Raw genomic sequence first — 18639 nt, forward strand, 5'->3', positions numbered from 1 at the left:
TTAGGTGCCTGTGGCAAGTCTCAGGCAGGTGTGATGTTGTCTCTTAATGGGCTAAATGGCTTGTGTCTTGTCTTAATGTCTGCTAGTAACAAAGCCACAGTACCCTTCCACAGTAGAAGAACCCTGGGCATTAGGCCAGTGGTGCAGTGAAAGGATACATAGAGTTTGTAGCTGTGAGGGAGCAGGGCAGCCTAAGAAAGGAACATCAAGCCCCAGGAGTTGGCCTTGGGGCTCCTGCTCCAGACCATCTTCTGGGAAGATATCTAGTGCTTCTTGGAAAAGTGGACTGGGAGTGGGCTCTGTGTTTGCCCCCAGAGCCCTTGCCCCACTCTGTGTAGTGGCTATAGCTCCAGTCATCACATCATGACCACAGTCAGAAGCTGTAACCTCCAAAGCATCTAGGCACCATTAGGTGTAGAACCCTGAGGACTGTTCATGCAGCCCAGCAGCTTCTGCCACGGAGGACTTCTGTGCAATTGGCCTTGTCGACGGGCACTGTTTTAACCTCTACCTGGGGGTGGATTGAACATACATGCGAATTCCTTGCTTTGCATTTTCATAGTAAAAAAGGAGAATGTCAATATCTGGTTGTTTGGGAATTCAGAGGGCACTGCAGGTTCATCAAATGGCAATGAAAGGGCCATTTCCTCTTGGACAGTAAGTGGCAGAGTCAGCCCCCTCTGTAACTCTGCACATCAGGAGTCCCTGTGTAACTGTGATCCTGGCATTGCAGGCCATCCAGAGGCAGCTGGAGGAGGTGGAAGAGCGGCAGAGGGCATTCGAGATCCAGGGCGTGAGGCTGGAGAAAGCACTGAGAGGAGAAGCAGGTAGGCATCTGGGCAGACCTGAGCGGTGGGGGTTGGGGCTAAATTCTGTGATAGGATAAAGCTTCAGAAGCCCTGGTGGTGCAGTGGTTAAGCACTCTGCTGCAAACCGAAAGATTGGCAGTTCAAACCCACCAGCTGCTCCTCTGGGAGAAAAATGTAGCAATCTGCTTCCGTAAAGATTTATAGCCTTGGAAACCCTATGGGGCAGCTCTATTCTGTCCTACAGGGTTCCTGTGAGTTGGAATCAACTTGACCGCAACAGGTTTGGTTTGGTTTTTGGAATCATCTGGGAAAAATAATGAGACCTTGTTACAGGTTATGGATCTGTCAGTGTGGACCAAAACCAACACCCATTGCCATCAAGTCGATTCCAACTCATAGTGACCCTATAAGATAGAGTAGAAGCCCCACAGGGCTTGCAAGGAGCAGCTGGTGGATCTGAACTGCTGACATTTTAGTTAGCAGCCGAGTTCTTAACCACTGCGCCACCAGGACACGTGGTGCTAAATCCAAAATGGCTTCAAACTTTAAAAATCCAACTGGTGGTCCAATGTGAAATTCCATGGGGCACTGGTTGGTCTGTGCGCCTTGTAACTGAGTTTCTGATCTACCCTCCTCTCTTCTACTAGTGTAAAAGTTCTTTGCAATTCAAGGGTTAAGATAAATTCAGGAGAAATAGTTGGGCACTCATGCATGTTGCTAGCGATTCAAAGCCCACATTTAAAGCCAAAGTCCAAGCTGTATGACCTTGGGCCAGTCACGTTATAAACATTTCTGAACTTTAGTTTTCTCATCTAAAACAGGAATGATACATTCGCTATCTTATAGCATGCATACAAGAATTAAAGAAGAAAAATGTATATGCCGTACTTAAATTAGCACACTGCCTGGCATAAGGTAAAGCAGTAAGTGGTAACTATTCCATAATAGCTTCATATTCTTAGACTGAAACAGAATTCATTTGATGAAGACCTGCTAAATGTAGGCCTTGAAGATATTTGATCAGTAACGATGAGTACAACACAGTTTCTGCCTGGGAGAAGCTTAGAGACCAGTGGTGGATACAGACATGTAAATGAAGAAACCACATTACAGTGTAATGAGTGTTGTGGCGGAAGGTGACTCCAGAGGTTCCTAACTGAGCTTGCAAATGGGGGAGGGAGGGAAGTCAGGGTAGGCTCCCTAGAGGCAGTGACATGTAAGCTGAGACCCAGAGGAAGAAGAAGAGCTAGCCGGTGAATGGTGAGGGCACAGCACCTGCAAAGGTCAAATGTGAAAAAACATGAAATGACTTTAAAAATGAGGATGCGGCAAAGGGTTTTGAGGTGAGGACTGACAAAGAAATCTACATTTTTTGAAAACCCTCCCATGACCATGTGACCAGAAAACCCCTTAGAGTTTGATGGGGGTGTTGTGTCTTTAGTTTTGTGATGTGATACCTTTAGCCTTTTGTGTTTTTCTGAAATAAAATATAAGAAACCAAACAGCAAAAACACATATCTTTGTGTGCAATAATGTAAATGACATGTTTTTTGTTAAATAGCATAGCGAAAGGTTAGGATTTAAATTATTTTAAAATTTCATTTATTTGAGATCGGTGGTGATACCGGCAGTGGGAGATCCAGATTTTTTGAGGCCTGAAGCTCATACAAAGTCATGCACGCAAAATTGTGAGGGCTTCTCCCAGAGCCCTGGAAGGAACCCACGCAAGTGAGGGGCCTGACTCACGCCTCATTGTTGTTCTTATTAGCTGTCTCGGAGTCCGCACCTGACTCACGGGGACTCCACGCACCATAGGATTGGACTTGTTGTGATCCATAGGGTTTTTCGTTGGCTGATTTTTTTTAATAGATCACCAGGACCTTCGTCCTACTCCATCTTATCTGGAAGCTCTGTTGAAACCTGTTCAGCATCATAACAACACGTAAGCCTTTAGTGACAAACAGGTGGTGACTGTACTTGAGGCGCATTGGCCAGGAACAATGGAAGGCAAGAATTCTACCGCTGAATCATCACTGCCCCCCACCCCACGCTTCATTAATCCATGGTTAATTTATCTCTAGATAGCAGAGGGGAACGCTGGAGTCAGACTTTACCCCTCTGTGCCTCGGTTTCTTTATTTGGAAAGTGGGAGTGGTAATTATACCTGTTCCTTAGATTTCTGGTGAGCTCGGCTAAAATAATTTGCATGAAAGCTCTAGCACCGTGCCTGGCATGGAGTAGATGGTCAGTAAGCATTTATTCCTTTTCTGACTAAAATACACTGGGGATTTCTTTGCAAAGCTAACACAAATTCACTCACCAGAAGCAGGCTTCATTACAAAAATGATGACTGCTTCTTCCTGCTTGGAGTGAGAAGCATTGATCATCCCCATGGCAGGTGTTGGGACTTTAGGCAGAATGAACTGTCCTTGTTTGGTGTTCAGTCTTGTTCCCCATCAAGAAGGCCCAGGTCCTTGTCTTTTGGAATCCTCTGATTTCAAGGAGAGCTTTGGAAATGAAATGGATAAACCAGCAAATCTAGGGTGTGTTTCAGTCTGCTGTTAATAGCACAGGGAGCCAGTGTGGCATAGTGGGAAGGGTAGAGTTGTAGGCATTCAAGAGCCCTGCATTCAAATTCTATTCGGCTGCATTTAGGCTGTGTGGTCCTGGGAAAATCACTTAACCTCTCTGGATCCAGATTTCATGTTTGTAAAATGGAGATACCAATGCCCACATTACCAAGTTGTTTTGAGAAATAGTAATAGTGATGGGCAAAGTGTCTACCAGAGTGTCCACGGCATTGTAGGCATTTAATAAATGCCAGCTAATTTTTGGGGTTAATATTATTTTGCAAAATACTGTTAAATACACACATCCACTTTTAAGGAATTAGCTCTCTAATCTTAACTGCTTGAAATTTAAATTATACAGACCAAATTTTTTAAGCTTCCTCTGGAAATCACCCTCACTCCCAAATATAAAGAAAGGCTGTTTTGAGTTATCAGCTAAAGAAATGCAGCCAGCTTGCGGTGGTTTCAAAGGTGGGCCAGCCCAGCCAGAAGATGGATTCCATTCATTCCATTTATATCCTTGGTAATTTAATTCTCTGCTAAGTTTATGGGCCTTGTTCTCCTTGATTGTCCTTGTGTGGGTGACAGATGCAGATAAACAAGGGGCTGGAGACTGAAAGAGTCGAGTCATGAAGAGTGGCCCCAAAGGAAAGCAAATGGGAGATCTGCAAAGCAGGCATCAAAATTAATACACTCCAACTTGTAATAACATTTGTGCAATAATAATATTCCTTTGCAGTTTAATATTCTATTCAGCCCCTTTAAGAGATTGCCCTGTTGCTTAATGAATGGCCAATGTTTATTAGGTTAAGTTGTATTTGAGTCGGCCGTGCTGCTCCAGTTCAAGTGATTTAATGGGAATTATTTAATAGGTATTATTAGGATAATTAGAAAATGATCACAGTTAAGCAATAATATTGAGCTATAAAGGTTGTGAATAACCAAATTTAGAGACAGGCCTGAAAACACGAGTAGTCTGCCACAGTTACGCAAGTCTTCTCTAATAATTATGTGAGCCAGGCTGAAAGGGTCTTTTGTTCCTGGGAGTTATTCATTAGGCAGGCATTGAATTAGAGGAACATGCGGGGGTGCGGGATGAAGGGCAATGATGGCTGATGAGCAAAATGAGGCTTTGATGAGCTTCTAATTGTCGTGACAACAATTCCTGCTTTCTTTTTTTCCAACAGTCAGAAATAAGCTCCGCAGCCCCCAGGAAGGGTTTTTCCCCACTTGTCAAGAAAAGGGAAACAAAGAAAAACAGGAATCCAACAAACCACCCCAGATGACAAATCATGATGTTCTGCAGGGTGTGTGCGTGTGTGTGTGCATGTGTGTGTGTGCATGTGTGTGTGTGTTTATGTGTGTGTGTGTGTGTGTATGTAGCATGGATGGATACCTTTGACAAAGGGAATGGACTCGCCTTGTGGTCCTGGCTGCCCACAGTAAAGGACCAGAACACAAGGCATCCTGGCTTGTCCTGGGCCCCACCTCATCTGAGGAGGCCAAGCCTAGCTTTGCCAGCCACTTAGACGCCTCTGGGTCAAGGCGCTCGTTACCCAGTGGTTTATTGGTTGTCAACATGGTGGTCAGTGTTAGGTGCCAGGGCCGTGGACTACCCCACTTTGGCAAGAGACCACCATTTATATTTAGATGGCCTGATGAACAGAACCTGGCCTTAGTCAGACGGTGGAACTGTCTTTCACTATATGCAGACGGGTGGAATCAGATGAAACTGAGAGGGAGGAGAGGGGATTTGAAAGGAGAAAGGATTTGCCTCTGGGGGAGGATAGGAATTATTCTTTTTTTTTTTTTTTTTTATAGCTTTTACCAGCTTTGGGGAAGGTTTCCCAGCTGGTTGTCTGCCTTGAGCTTCTTGCCTTTTTTGGAACCAGATGGCTTCTTGTTCATAAAGATAGAGGGGTTTATAAGGAAAAATCAGGATGTGCAAGACTGCCAGCAGGTGGCACCAGGAGCACACATTATGATAAGAGAAATTGCAGTGAAAACCTAGCCAGGAAGAGGGAAGTAGTTTGGCTTGTACTCTGTGGTTTTTGTCTTGATTGCTGCTGAAGAAGAGAGGGAAAAATAATGTTCTCGGTAATGTAACAGTGAGGTGTCCTGGAAAGAACATAGATATTAGAGTTAGACACTCCAGGGTTTGAATCCTGATGCTGTTATTATATGACAATTATTTCCTCTCTGCTAAAGTTTTCTCATTTGTAAAATGCTGCTAATAATACCAGCCTCATAGGGATCATATAAGATAAGGACTAAAACAATGTGTAAGTAAGCACCCCCCAAAAAAGTCCCTGGCACAGAATAGTTGTTGCAAATGATTAATTCCTTCTCTCTTCTTTTATATCCCTATCATAAAAGCTAGATAGTGCAATGATTTCTCAATAGTATTCATTTGTTCATTCATTCACATTCATTTATAACTCCACTCCCTAGAAGAAATTTAAGTTGGTTTCTCTAAATATGTTTAATACATGAATTCCACATGCCTGGTCCATATGAGGATCTCAATGTAGCCTCATATTGTTACCCTACAGAATAATTCAGTAAAAGTAGTTAGCAATGAGAGCCAAACACTGTGGTTTTGAGGCATGCCTCCCTGACAGTTGGCCATAATTTGGGAATAGATTTTAGGGAATGGTTCTTTTTTAGGCAAACTTCCATAATTATTTGTGCTCTAAATGTAATGAAAGTCAGTGAGTTCAAGGTTATACTCTCTTAGTCATTAGAAGTGGCTGGCTGCTATGCTTTCAGAGGTCAGCAGAGCAGGGGAAGGATTGGGATCCTTCTGTGATCCTAGAGCAGTGTGACTACAGGTGGCCATATTATCTGGAAACACAGATATTATTTTATCACATAATATACCTAATGTAATGTTGTCAGGAAAGAACTCCAACCTCATAGACAACAGCAAGGAGTAAAAAGCCTTCAAAGTTGTTGCCTGTGATGGTTAAGATTAGGTGTCCACTTGGCTAGGCCATGATTCTCGGTGGTTTGGCAGATATTATGTACTCATCCTCCATTTTGTGATCTGATGTAAGCAGACAACCAGTTGAAAGCCAATCATTTGAAAGTCCAATCCACTGAAAGCCAATCAGTTTCCTTCGGGGGTGTGGCCTGCATCCAATATATGTGGATGTTCTGGCAAGCTCTCTCTGGATCCTACATCTGACTCGTCATCCTCTGACCTCCAATTCTTGGGATGTGAACCAGAAGCCTACCACGTAACCTGCAGATCTGGGGATTTGCCAGCTCCTGCAACCCTGTGAGCTAGCAGCCTTCCACCTGACCTGTTGATTTTGGATTCATTAGCCCGTGTAACCACACAAATCAGGAAAAGCCTCCAGCCTGATGCCTGACCCATGGATTTGGGACTTGCCAGCCTCCAGAACTACATGAGTCATTTCCTTGAGATAAATCTCTCTATATGTATATTCATAAATATACACTTCACTGGTTTTGCTCCTCTAGGGAGCTCAGCTTAAGACAATGCCTAAGCAAGCAAGGAGGTTGAGTTGGTTTGCCACGACTTTCTAGGTGTAAAGGTAAACAACAAAATTCTTCACATCAAAGCAAGGCAGTTTCGTACTCGTAGCATAGCAAACAGCAGGAGCATCAGAATGGCAGCACCAGTTGCCCTGCCCCCAAGTCCCATGGTGTGACATGACAGGCGAAGCAAGTAGTTTTATGGTAGTCATGCTATGGTACCCGTTCTACTTCTTGGCACCATCTACCTGACTAGCTACAGGAATGGCTCAGGGTCAGAGGACAGATAGACCTTGTAGTTCCGCACACTCAGCCAGCACATGCAGGGATGCTTAGAGTTCATAGCAGAGGGCCTCGATAAGCCATTTATTATGTAGTCACCTCTGTGACCAGCCCAAGTGGCTACCCTGCAGAAAGCCAGTGGTCTCACAGCAGAAATAGGCCCAGTGCAGGCAAGACCAAGAGTCTTTTCTTGAAGAAGCCTTGGGTCCTCTCTATTGCATGAATCCAAGGGTCATTGAAACCTCAGAGTCATGAGCCTTAGAGTATTGCTTTTTAAAAACTTTTTTTAAACCATAACAACAGTAAGAAATGCATTTTATATCACAAGTTAGTACATATAAATATATAATTAAACAAAACATTTCATGAAATAATTTTTATTTTTGCTACATGAGAAAGACTGGTGTTTTCTACTCTATCTCATTTTTAGTGCTTGTTATGGCCCATAAAATTGATGTTGCAACCTTCAGGTTTGAAAAATACTACCATAATTATTTTACCCAGAAAAATATTTAAAGCTAAAAAACCAAATGGCCGCTTCATACAGAATGGATATAGGCGGCTTAGAACATAATTAAGAAATTATGGCACAGCAGTGTGGTGGCCTAGATACTCTAAAACCCATTCACTGGGAGAATATCTTCAGAAACCATATGTCCAATAAAAACCTAATAATCAAAATACATATGAAACTTCAACAACTTAACAACAAAAAGACAACCCAATCATTAAGTGGGCAAAGGACTTGAATAGACATTTTACCAAAGAGGCCATTCAAATGGCCACCACACACATGAAAAGATTCTCAGCATCATTAGCCACCAGACGGTTACAAATCAAAACCACGTTCTGTATTATAGAGACGACAGAGTAATTAACTTAGAAATCAATAGCCAAAGGATATTTTTTTTAATTATATATGTGGAAAGTAAAATATATACTTCTAAATAACTTAGGCATCAAAATAAAAAAATTAAATAGCTATTTTAAAAATACGTAGAAATTTAAAACATACTAAATATAAATAAGGAAAACAAAGTCTATCAAGATTTATGGGATGCAGTGAAGAGATGTTGAAAAGTAATGGGCTATGTCCAACTTAAGGTTAAAAAAACACAACAGAATAAACTTGAAGAAAGAAGATAATAGAAATATGAGCAGAAATAAATGAAATAGAGAATAAAGATAAGATAGCCAAATGTTGGTCCTTTGAAAAGACTAAAAAGACTAGAGGCAGCCCTCTGAAACTGATTTTAAAAAATAAGGTAGGAGACAGAAATAAGTAATATTAGAGATGAAAATGGTATGCATAGCCACAGAGAATATACTGAACATTTAATCCAATTAATTTTAAAACTTGGGAATCTGTGGGTGATTTAACAATCGTCGTGTTAACAAATTAAAGAAGAAAAACATAGGATCCTCTTAATAGAAGAAGAAACCTTATTTGCCAAAATTCAACACCCATTTAGAATAAAAAGTTTTAGCAAAAAAGGGGTACAACTTTTTCATCCTGAAGGGTGTCTTCCAAAATCCTGAAGCAAATATCGTTGCCAGATAGCAAAATATTAGAAGCATTTCTTTCGATGTCAGTAATGAGATAAGGGTGACTGTTATTACCTCTTCTGTTCAAAACTGCAAAGCAGACCCTAACCACTGCAGTAGGACAAGGGGAAAAATGCCATAAGGCTTGGGAAGAAGAAACAAAATTTTTGTCGTTTCCAGATGATAGAATTGTCCACATGAAAAACCTGAGAGAATGTACAGATAAATTATTAGAAATAAGAAGAGTCTATATTGCAATAGGTAAGATCAAAATAGAAAAATCAATAGCATTTTTATATCTTAGCATCAAGCAGTTAGAAAGTGAAATAACTAAGATGCCACTGCTTTAGCATCAAAAACAACAGATGCCTAGGAGTGAATTTGACCCAAAAAAAAAAATATATATATACACAAAGTACGTACGTATGTGTGTATATATAGATATATAGATAGAGATATGCACAACTTTTATGGAGCCAGTTTTAATACTTTACTAAAAGCCACCAAAAGACGCAAACAAGATGTCACATATATGGAAATGTGATATAAGCCAGCAGTAGCACTGTAAGTCACCGGGAAATAAATGCTTCTGGGACAATTAGTTATCCCTACTGGAAAAAATATTGGGTCTTATCTCACACCATACAAAAAATCAGTGTCATATGGATTGAAGCCTTTAAAATGAAAACGAAACTTGAAAAGTTAAGAAGAATCTTTTTGACCTCAAGTTGGTAGTAAATAAAAAAAACCCTAAAAAAACCAAAAACCCGTTGTCATTGAGTCGATTCAGACTCATAGCAACCCTATAAGAAAGAGTAGCACTGCCCCATTGGGTTTCCAATGAGTGGCTGGTAGATTCGAACTGCTGACCTTTTGTGTAGCAGCCAAGCTGTTAACCACTGTGCTACCAGGACTCCCCACATACCATAAAAGAAATGAAAAGATAAGCCATTCATTAAGAAAATATATCTGCAACAAATATAACCAACCAAGATTTGTTGTAGTTGTTAGTTGCCGTCAAGTCGGTTCTGACTCATAGCGACCGTATAGGACAGAACAGAACTGCCCTATAGGGTTTCCAAGGAGTGGCTAGTGGATTCTAACCACTGACCCTTAGGTTAGCAGCCGACCTCTTAACCACTGCGCCAAAGACTTAGTATTCCAGAATATATAATAAGCTCTCACAAATCAATAATATGCAAGTAACGTAGTATAAAAATAGGTAAATGATATATATTTTACAGAAGAAGAATATGGATAAACATGTGAAAAGACGCTCAACTCATTAGTAACTAGGAAAATGCAAATTACAACTAAAATGAAAACCTATCTTAAACTATTAAATTATCAAAGTTTACCAAGCCTGACAACACCAAGTATTGGCAAGGATGAAGAACCAGGGGCTCTCCTTCCTATTCAGTGTTAGTGGGAGTGTAAATTGTCTCAGCGTTTTAGAAAACAATTTGGCTTTAAGTTGTAAAGCTAACCATCTGCATCTCTTACAACCCAAAGAATTTCGTTCCTAAGTATATATTCCAGAGAAACTCTTGCCCACATGGATCAGGAGACATATACATATTCTAGCAACATAAATTCATCATACCAAAAAACTACAAACAACCCAGATAGCCATTAACAGAAGAATGAATAAATTGTGGAGATTCAAGTCCACCCAGCGGCATCTTGGAAGAAAGGCCTGGTGACCTATTTCTGAAAAAGCAGCTATTGAAAACCCAGTGGGGCACAGTTCTACTCCGACACACCTGGGGTCACCATGAGTCTGAGTCAACTCGGCGGCAGCTGGTGGAGGTGGGGCTGTGGCCATACAGCTGAACATCATGTATACGGCAGTGAAAATGAATGGGTAACTTGGATGCATTTTAGAAACATGATATTGAATTTAAAAACAAGTTGCAGAAGACTATGTGCAGTATGGTACCATCTTAATAAAGTTCAAAAGCAAGAAAAATTTAATTCTTTTTGTTTGTTTTTGGTAGATAGTTATGTGGCTAAAAACAAAAGTAGTTTAAAGAGGAAAGGACTAGAATTTTTATCTCGCTTCCAGAATGGAATCACGAGCTAGCTAGCAGCACCTGAATGTGTCAAGATGGAATCAGGTCAGACCCATGGTTGGCTTTCTCAATAATCACCGTCGTATATAAGGAGCCTGTGGGAGGCCAGTATCCCCAGAGTTTTGGATACTGAAAGCCTGACCAGAGAGTTACATGAACCTGGCCTGTGTATGAGCACCAGGACTGAGAGCTTCTCAGAGGGCGGAGAACAAAAGGCAGGGCCCAGAAACCCAGCCAGTCTGGGGGAGATGCCCTGTGTGGTGCTCCTGAGTGTTTGGGCTGCAATTACTGTAATGCCACAGACCAGCAGTGAGGATGTGAGTGCATTAACAAAATTGCAGCAAACATGGAAGTAGGACTTCTCACAGGTTCTAAGGAGTGGAAAATCACATCCACAGAAGTCGAAGGTTTTGAACCACACAGTAAAACAAGACCCAACTTGGAAAAACCACACGCCAATACACAATTGAGAAGTATTCATTCAGCATTACCTACAAAAGAAAATGCTTTTAAAACCATGATTTTAATGAATAGACTGTTCATTTATTCCCTGTTACTATTTATTCAGGAAAAAATATATATATAGACCATTAAAGGCTAAATGGGCTAATCACTCTGAGGTAAAACCAAACCAAACTCATTGCCTTCAACTTATCGTGACCCTACAGGATAGGTTAGAACTGCCCTGTACAATTCTCCCTGAGCAGCTGGTAGATTTGAGCTGCTGACCTTTTGGTTAGCAGCCAAATGCTTAACTACTTATGCCACCAGGGCTCCACTCTAAAAAGGTAAGAAAGGGCTAAATTGATTGCAGAATATTACTGAAGAATTTTAGTAGGGAGTGACATAATTTGCCTAGCATTTTTGAGAGATCCTTGGCAACCGTGGGTCCATTTAATGACTCCACAAATGGAAACTTTTTTGTTGAGTTTTGATTACTTTATTTCACCTTGGCAAGTGGGAGCCTTACATTTGGTCTAGGAAAAGCACGATAGGAGGGCACAAGAACAAATGGAGAACCAGTTGGCAGTGGACACAAGGGGAGCTACTCACTGTCTGGCTGCACCATTCTAGCGGCATCCTGGTCCCAGACCTACGAGTCACAGCCCTGCCCTGGAAGATCTTTCAGTACAACAACAGCCACAGGACCAGATGGAGAGAGGGTTAAGTGAGCAATCTGTGTAGGCAAATAGCACTCAAGGCTTCCCCAGCAAGTGCTGATCCAGCCAGCCACATAACACTTTCATTCACATGGAGCCAAAACCAGGATTATTATTTAAGAGTTTTGTTAACCTCAAGTTAAGTTGCATGATAAAGTTTAGCCATGTATAGTCAAGTCATGGGCTATACTCCAGCTGAGTTTTAAAGGTAAACAGAAAATAATGCCTAAGGAACTATAGAACTAGACGCAAAGAAACTACAATGTAATAATAACAGTGGTACAGTTTATTGAATGTTTACTACCTGCCAAGCACTGTGGGATGCATTTTATATGCATCATCTCATTTAAGCCCCATAACCAATTTACGGGGTAGGTTCTATCATCATCCCCAGTTTTCAGAGGAAGAGACTAAAGTGGAGTAAGTTGAGGTTACTTGTCCAAGGTCACATTTTGGCAAGTGGCAGAGCCAGGTCTGCTTGATCTCAAAGCCCATGGCCATTCCACTTCACTGTCCTGCATCTACAGTGAGGAGGACTGCTAGTCTCAACTTCACCAGGACCCTGAAGGAAGATATCAGATGGGGACAGTGAATTGATGGAAACCATGGAAGAAAGTCTGTGAGCATTGCTGGAGTCCAGAGCATGGTAAGGCTGGGCTAAGCACAGTCCCCCCGTACCCAACATTTTGGGAAGCTGGATTTCCTAGCATCCTGTACATAGTCCCATGCCCAAAGATTCCCCCAATGTGATTTTCATTACTGAGAAAAGGGAGACTCTTAAAAAATGAGCTGTAGACTATAAAATTGCAAATTAGTCCATTGCTAAAGAAAATTCTGTTGAGTAATTCAGTTCAGCCTGCATTTGTTGAGTACAGTGTCAGCTGAACTCAGTGCAGCTGCGCAGGGAACCCTCTAATGGGTCAGATTTTAGAGGAACACATAGAAATGATGTGTGATCCAGGATACAATCTGGCTAGAACAGGGCCTATAACTCTGTGAAGAGTCTGAACCTCCACAACAACAACAACAACTCTAAAGACAGTAAAACCGTGCCTTTAAAGCTGTTTCTTTTGGATTGCCAACAAGAAGAGGACAGGCCCAGCACTTGCGGCAGATGGTATAGTGTTCCAAGTCAAGGAAAGGCAGAATTTTCAACTCTCAACTTGTCTGTTTTCTCTGTCAAGGAACATGGTCCTCGATCCAGAAATATAAAGCAAATATCTTGGAGAGGAAATTGAATCTGGATAGGAGAGAAGAATGGGAGAGCTAACGTTCTACGTCACTGTATCCCCCACACCTCAAACAGTACCTGACGCATAGGGGGTGTTCATATGTGTTATGGAGTGAATGAATGAATGAATGGATCAGAAGTCAACATCTGCGTTTTAGTATCAGTTTGCTCGCTAACACTGCATATAAATCTCTCGGGGTCCCAGTTTCCTTATCAATAAAATGATGGTCCAGGAGACAGGGAGAAAAGGGAACTAATTATTCTGGATCACTTGCTACGTGCAAGGCAGCGTGCTGGGGTTACAGGGCTGGGAGGAGGAGGCAGGCAGCAGGGCAGTATATGTACCAAAGACTCAAGCGCACCTGAACACACTTGATCAAACCCTGGTTCTGCCACACTAACTGTGGACTTGGGAAAGCTGCTTTAATCTTTTAAGCCTCCATTTCTTCAGTTATCAAGTGGGAGTAATAAGAGTATCTGTTGGTGAGTTTGTTGTGAGGATTAAATGAGATGCTGCCGGTAAAGCACATAGCCTCCCAATCGGCAGGGAATGGCATTATTTATTACTTCTTAAGTTGTTACTGGTTTAACAGATGAAGAAGCGGAGGCTCAGAGAGGTGAAACGACTTGGCCAAGGTCACACAGATCTTGTGTCTGTGTTGTTTCTCCTCTGTCTACAGGCCCTCCAGTATAAATCCTTCTTGAATGGCCATACACTTTACAATATGGCCTTGGTTCTCGTTGCAGAGTAAAATATTAGAAAGCTACCTCCATGTTGCTACTTCTTAAATATGCCCAGGTTTTAACATTTTAGTATCCAAACATTTAGCATCTAATATTTAGTATCTACAAAGCAGTACCAATATTCTCATGGTTATTGCTCTGTTTAATAGAGTTCATAATCTGAGTCTTAGGAGTCCCTGAGTAGTGTAAATTTTAAGTGCTTGACTACTAACTGAAAGGTTGACAGCTCACACCCACCTAGAGGCACGTCAGAAGAAAGGCCTGATGACCTGCTTTCAAAAGGCCACAGCATTGAAAACCCTATGGAATGCAAATCTACTGTACACACATGGGGTTGCCATGAGTTGGAATTGACTCACTGGTAAATTATTTGGGCTTTTTTTTTTTTCCTCCCCATGGGACTTAAAGGTATTAACTTTTTTTCTTAATCATTGGGCATTTCTTTGGGCAAAAATTAAAATGCCAAACACCACTACTCTATGACAAAATACTGGTGTGAGCTTTCTTGCCTCACAAAGAGAGTCACACGCCACCTGGGCACTCAGCTGGCATTTGTTTCAGGGAAGGAGAAGGAGGAGAAAGGGACAGTAATCAGTAGCTAGGGTTTTCTTTGGCAGAGGTTATGCTGCATAAACACAAAAGTTTTATGGGAGACAGACTAGTAAGCAGGAAAAGGGTCATTTGTGGCAGGACACTATCAAGATTTTGACCCTTGGAGCTGGAGTATTGATACCCTAAATGTCTAAAAGGATCCCGCCACAGAGAGTACACGGGTGGGTTTTATTGCCGTGCCCATGACCAGGAGACATCAACAGGGCATCAGAGAGTTGCTGCCTGCTGAGCCCTCTTGCTACAAACATGGCTGCTAAGCAGTTTGATCATAGGGACGGAAATGCCAATCTAACCCATTTGCTGTTGATTTCTTAAGCAGATTCAGGCACACAGGATGAAGCACAGCTTTTGCAGGAATGGTTAAAGCTGGCCCTGGAGAAGAATAAATTAATGCGATATGAGTCGGAGCTACTGATCATGTAAGTAAGGCAACACAGATAACAGCGAGTCCTAAAAGCAAAAGGGCGGGAGTGGGGCAGCTCACCCTTCCAGGTTGAAGTCCTGGGATTTTTTCGCCTTGTGCATACAAAATGGTGATTGAGGCAAATTGATATTTTATGTCTTGCATATAATGCTGGCATTAGTGCAGAGAATCTCCAGTTGTCTGTTCTCTCTGTGGAGTCCTTCGGCTAAAATAGATTTCAGGTAATGGGTCTGGAGCTATCAGGCATTTGGAGAAGGTATGTCATGTATACCTATCCCCCAGGCCCATGTTAAAAGAGCAGTCACACACCTGCGATGGGGAAGGATGTGTCTGAATGTGGCTCTTGTGAAGAGATCAGCCTGGTCACTCCCTTGTGCCTTTAACGGACTGAAGCACTGAGATCTGTCTGTCTGTCCCCTCTAAATACATGGTTGAAGCCTGATATGCAGATTGGAAAGTACAAATGGATCTCACCACACTTGAAAATGTTGAAGGTCAATATATATTCTGCCAATCTGGAGGGAAAGGAACTAACATTTATTATAAACCAGCCAAGTGGGTGCTTTCGTTTATGTGGCCTCATTTCATTTTTATCCCAGCACTAAGAGGGAGTTTTGGGGGGTCTTCAAAAGGGTCTAATAAATACCACCCTCTTCCCGGCCAGTGTTCTGAACCAGGTGAGAAATAAGACAACTGAGTCAATAGAAGGAACATCAAGATATCACCTTTTTTACTGATAGTGGCTAGCTTGGCTAAGTGTGAGAGCCCAAGCGGGCTTGCTAACTGTACTAGTTCCCGAAGCTGCTGTAACAAATGACTACAAGCTGGGTGGCTTACAACAACAGGAATTTATTCCCTCACAGTTCTAGAGGGCAGAGTCTGAAATCATTGTGTTAGCAGGGCCATGCTCCCTCCAAAGGCTCTAAGGGAGAATGCTTCCTTGCCTCTTCCAGCTTCCAGTGGTCCCAAGCATTTCTTGGCTTGTGGCTGCCTCCGTCTTTACATCGCCTTCTTCTCCGTGTCTGTCTTCTCCTCTTCTGTCTTCTGTAAGGACACTTGTTACTGAATTTAGAGCCCACCAGGTAAATCCAGGATGGTCTCCTCTCAAGGTCCTTAGCTACATCTTCAAAGACGCTTTTTCCAGATAAGGTCACATCCATAGGTTCTGAGAGTCAGGATATGGACATATCTTTTTGGGGGTCACCATTCAACCCACTATACTAACCAAACCCCAGATTTAGACAGACTTATCTACCTAGTCACAAAAGACAGCGTACTCACTAAAGCTTTCCTCCTTAGATGCAGGGCCTTGGCCCTAGACCAATGGTCTCAACTGGGGGCGGTTTTGCCACCCAGGGAATAGGATATTTGGTTTTCATGACTGGGGAGGGGTGCTACTGGCATTTGGTGAGTAGAGGCCAAGGATATTACTAAATATTCTACAATGCAGACCTCCACCTCCAAACAAAGAATTATTCAGCCCAAAATGCCCATAGTGTCAATGTTGAGAAACCTTGCCCTAGACCTATGTTAATGCCGGTGAAATTAAGAACACATGTTTTCACACTTCACTAAAGAAGATATTCGGGCGGCTAACAGATACATGAGAAAATGCTCTCGATCATTAGCCATTAGAGAAATGCAAATTAAAACTACGATGAGATTCCATTTTACTCCAACAAGGCTGGCATTAATCCAAAAAACACAAAGTAATAAATGTTGGAGAAGCTGTGGAGAGATTGGAACACTTATACACTGCTGGTGAGAATGTAAAATGGTACAACCACTTTGGAAATCGATCTGGCATTTCCTTAAAAAGCTAGAAATAGAACTACCATACTACCCAGAAATCCCACTCCTTGGAATATATCCTAGAGAAATAAGAGCCTTTACACAAACAGATATATGCACACCCATGTTTATTGCAGCATTGTTTACAATAGCAAAAAGCAGGAAGCAACCAAGGTGTCCATCAACAGATGAATGGATAAATAAATTATGGCATATTCACACAATGGAATACTATGCATCGATAAAGAACAATGATGAATCTGTGAAACATTTCATAACATGGAGGAACCTGGAAGGCATTATGCTGAGTGAAATTAGTCAGATGCAAAAGGACAAATATTGTATAAGACCACTATTATAAGATCTTGAGAAATAGTTTAAACTGAGAACACATTCTTTTGTGGTTACGAGAGGGGGGAGGGAGGGAGGGTGGGAGAGGGTTATTTACTGATTGGATAGTAGATAAGAACTACTTTATGTGAAGGGAAGGACAACACTCAATACAGGGGAGGTCAGCTCAACTGGACTGGACCAAAAGCAAAGAAGTTTCCTGAATAAACTGAATACTTCGAAGGTCAGCGGAGCAAGGCCAGGGGTTTAGGGACTATGGCTTCAGAGGACATCTAAGTCAATTGGCAAAATAAATTCTATTAAGAAAACATTCTGCATCCCACTTTGAAGAGTGGCGTCTGGGGCCTTAAACGCTAACAAGTGGCCATCTAAGATGCATCAATTGGTCTCAACCCACCTGGATCAAAGGAGAATGAAGAACACCAAGGTCACAAGGTAATTATGAGCCCAAGAGACAGAAAGGGCCACATGAACTAGAGACTACATCATCCTGAGACCAGAAGAACTAGATGGTGCCTGGCCACAACCAATGACTGCCCTGACAGGGAGCACAACAGAGAACCCCTGAGGGAGCAGGAGAGCAGTGGGATAAAAAACAAACCCCGGCCGCATCCAATGACTGCCCTGACAGGGAGCACAACAGAGAACCCCTGAGGGAGCAGGAGAACAGTGGGATGCGGACCCCAAATTCTCATTAAAAGACAAGACTTAATGGTCTGACTAAGACTAGAAGAACCCCGGCGGTCATGGCCCCCAAACCTTCTGTTGGCCCAGGACAGGAACCATTCCCGAAGACAACTCAGCAGATGTGGATTGGACTGGACAATGGGTTGGAGAGAGATGCTGATGAGGAGTGAGCTACTTGCATCAGTTGGACACTTGAGACTATGTTGGCATCTCCTATCTGGAGGGTAGATGGGAGAGGAGAGAGGGTTAGAAACTGGCAAAACAGTCACAAAAGGAGAGACTGGAAGGAGGGAGTGGGATGACTTATGAGGGGGAGAGGCGTAGTGGTTAAGTGCTACGGCTGCTAACCAAAGGGTCGGCAGTTCAAATCCGCCAGGCTCTCCTTGGAAACTCTATGGGGCAGTTCTACTCTATCCTATAGGGTCACTATGAGTCGGAATCGACTCAACAGCACTGGGTTTGTTTGTTTGTTTTTTTAAGTGGGAGTATGTAGTAAGGTGTATTTAAGTTTATATGTGAAAGACTGACTTGATTTGTAAGCTTTCACTTAAAGCACAATAAAAATTATTTTTTAAAAAATGGAAAAAAAAAAAGAACACATGTTTTCTGTAGGCAGTTTGATTTTGGGAGGAAAAAGGGAGGAGGGAGCTGAGCTTCTGTTCTTCCCAAATTTATCTCTCCTGGGGTAGAAGTCAGTAAAGTTTGGGGCTGGGGGAAAGGCCAGGAGTTACACTAATCGAGCTCCATCAGTGTGGAAGGGAACATCAGGAATAGGAAATAAGTGTTCATCTGTGATAATTTTTTTTTTCTCAAGTTGATGAATATACTGAGACTCAGACCAACTAACTAATTTGTCTATG

General features: G+C 42.2%; 1 protein-coding gene across 5 annotated transcripts in view; it reads left to right on the forward strand.

Annotated features, from left to right (window-relative positions):
* The window catches only part of MICAL2 (microtubule associated monooxygenase, calponin and LIM domain containing 2), a 250516-nt gene that overhangs the window by 219796 nt on the left and 12081 nt on the right, over window positions 1-18639 (forward strand). For 4 of the 5 annotated variants that reach the window (XM_049890391.1, XM_049890394.1, XM_049890396.1 and 1 more), the window contains 2 exons: window positions 734-827; window positions 14843-14945. In XM_049890391.1, coding sequence (XP_049746348.1) covers window positions 734-827; window positions 14843-14945 — 197 coding nt within the window. The remainder of the gene's footprint in view (window positions 1-733; window positions 828-14842; window positions 14946-18639) is intronic. The other variant, XM_049890393.1, reaches the window with a different exon arrangement.

Source organism: Elephas maximus, chromosome 7, assembly GCF_024166365.1.
Source record: "Elephas maximus indicus isolate mEleMax1 chromosome 7, mEleMax1 primary haplotype, whole genome shotgun sequence".
NCBI classification, from domain to species: domain Eukaryota; kingdom Metazoa; phylum Chordata; class Mammalia; order Proboscidea; family Elephantidae; genus Elephas; species Elephas maximus.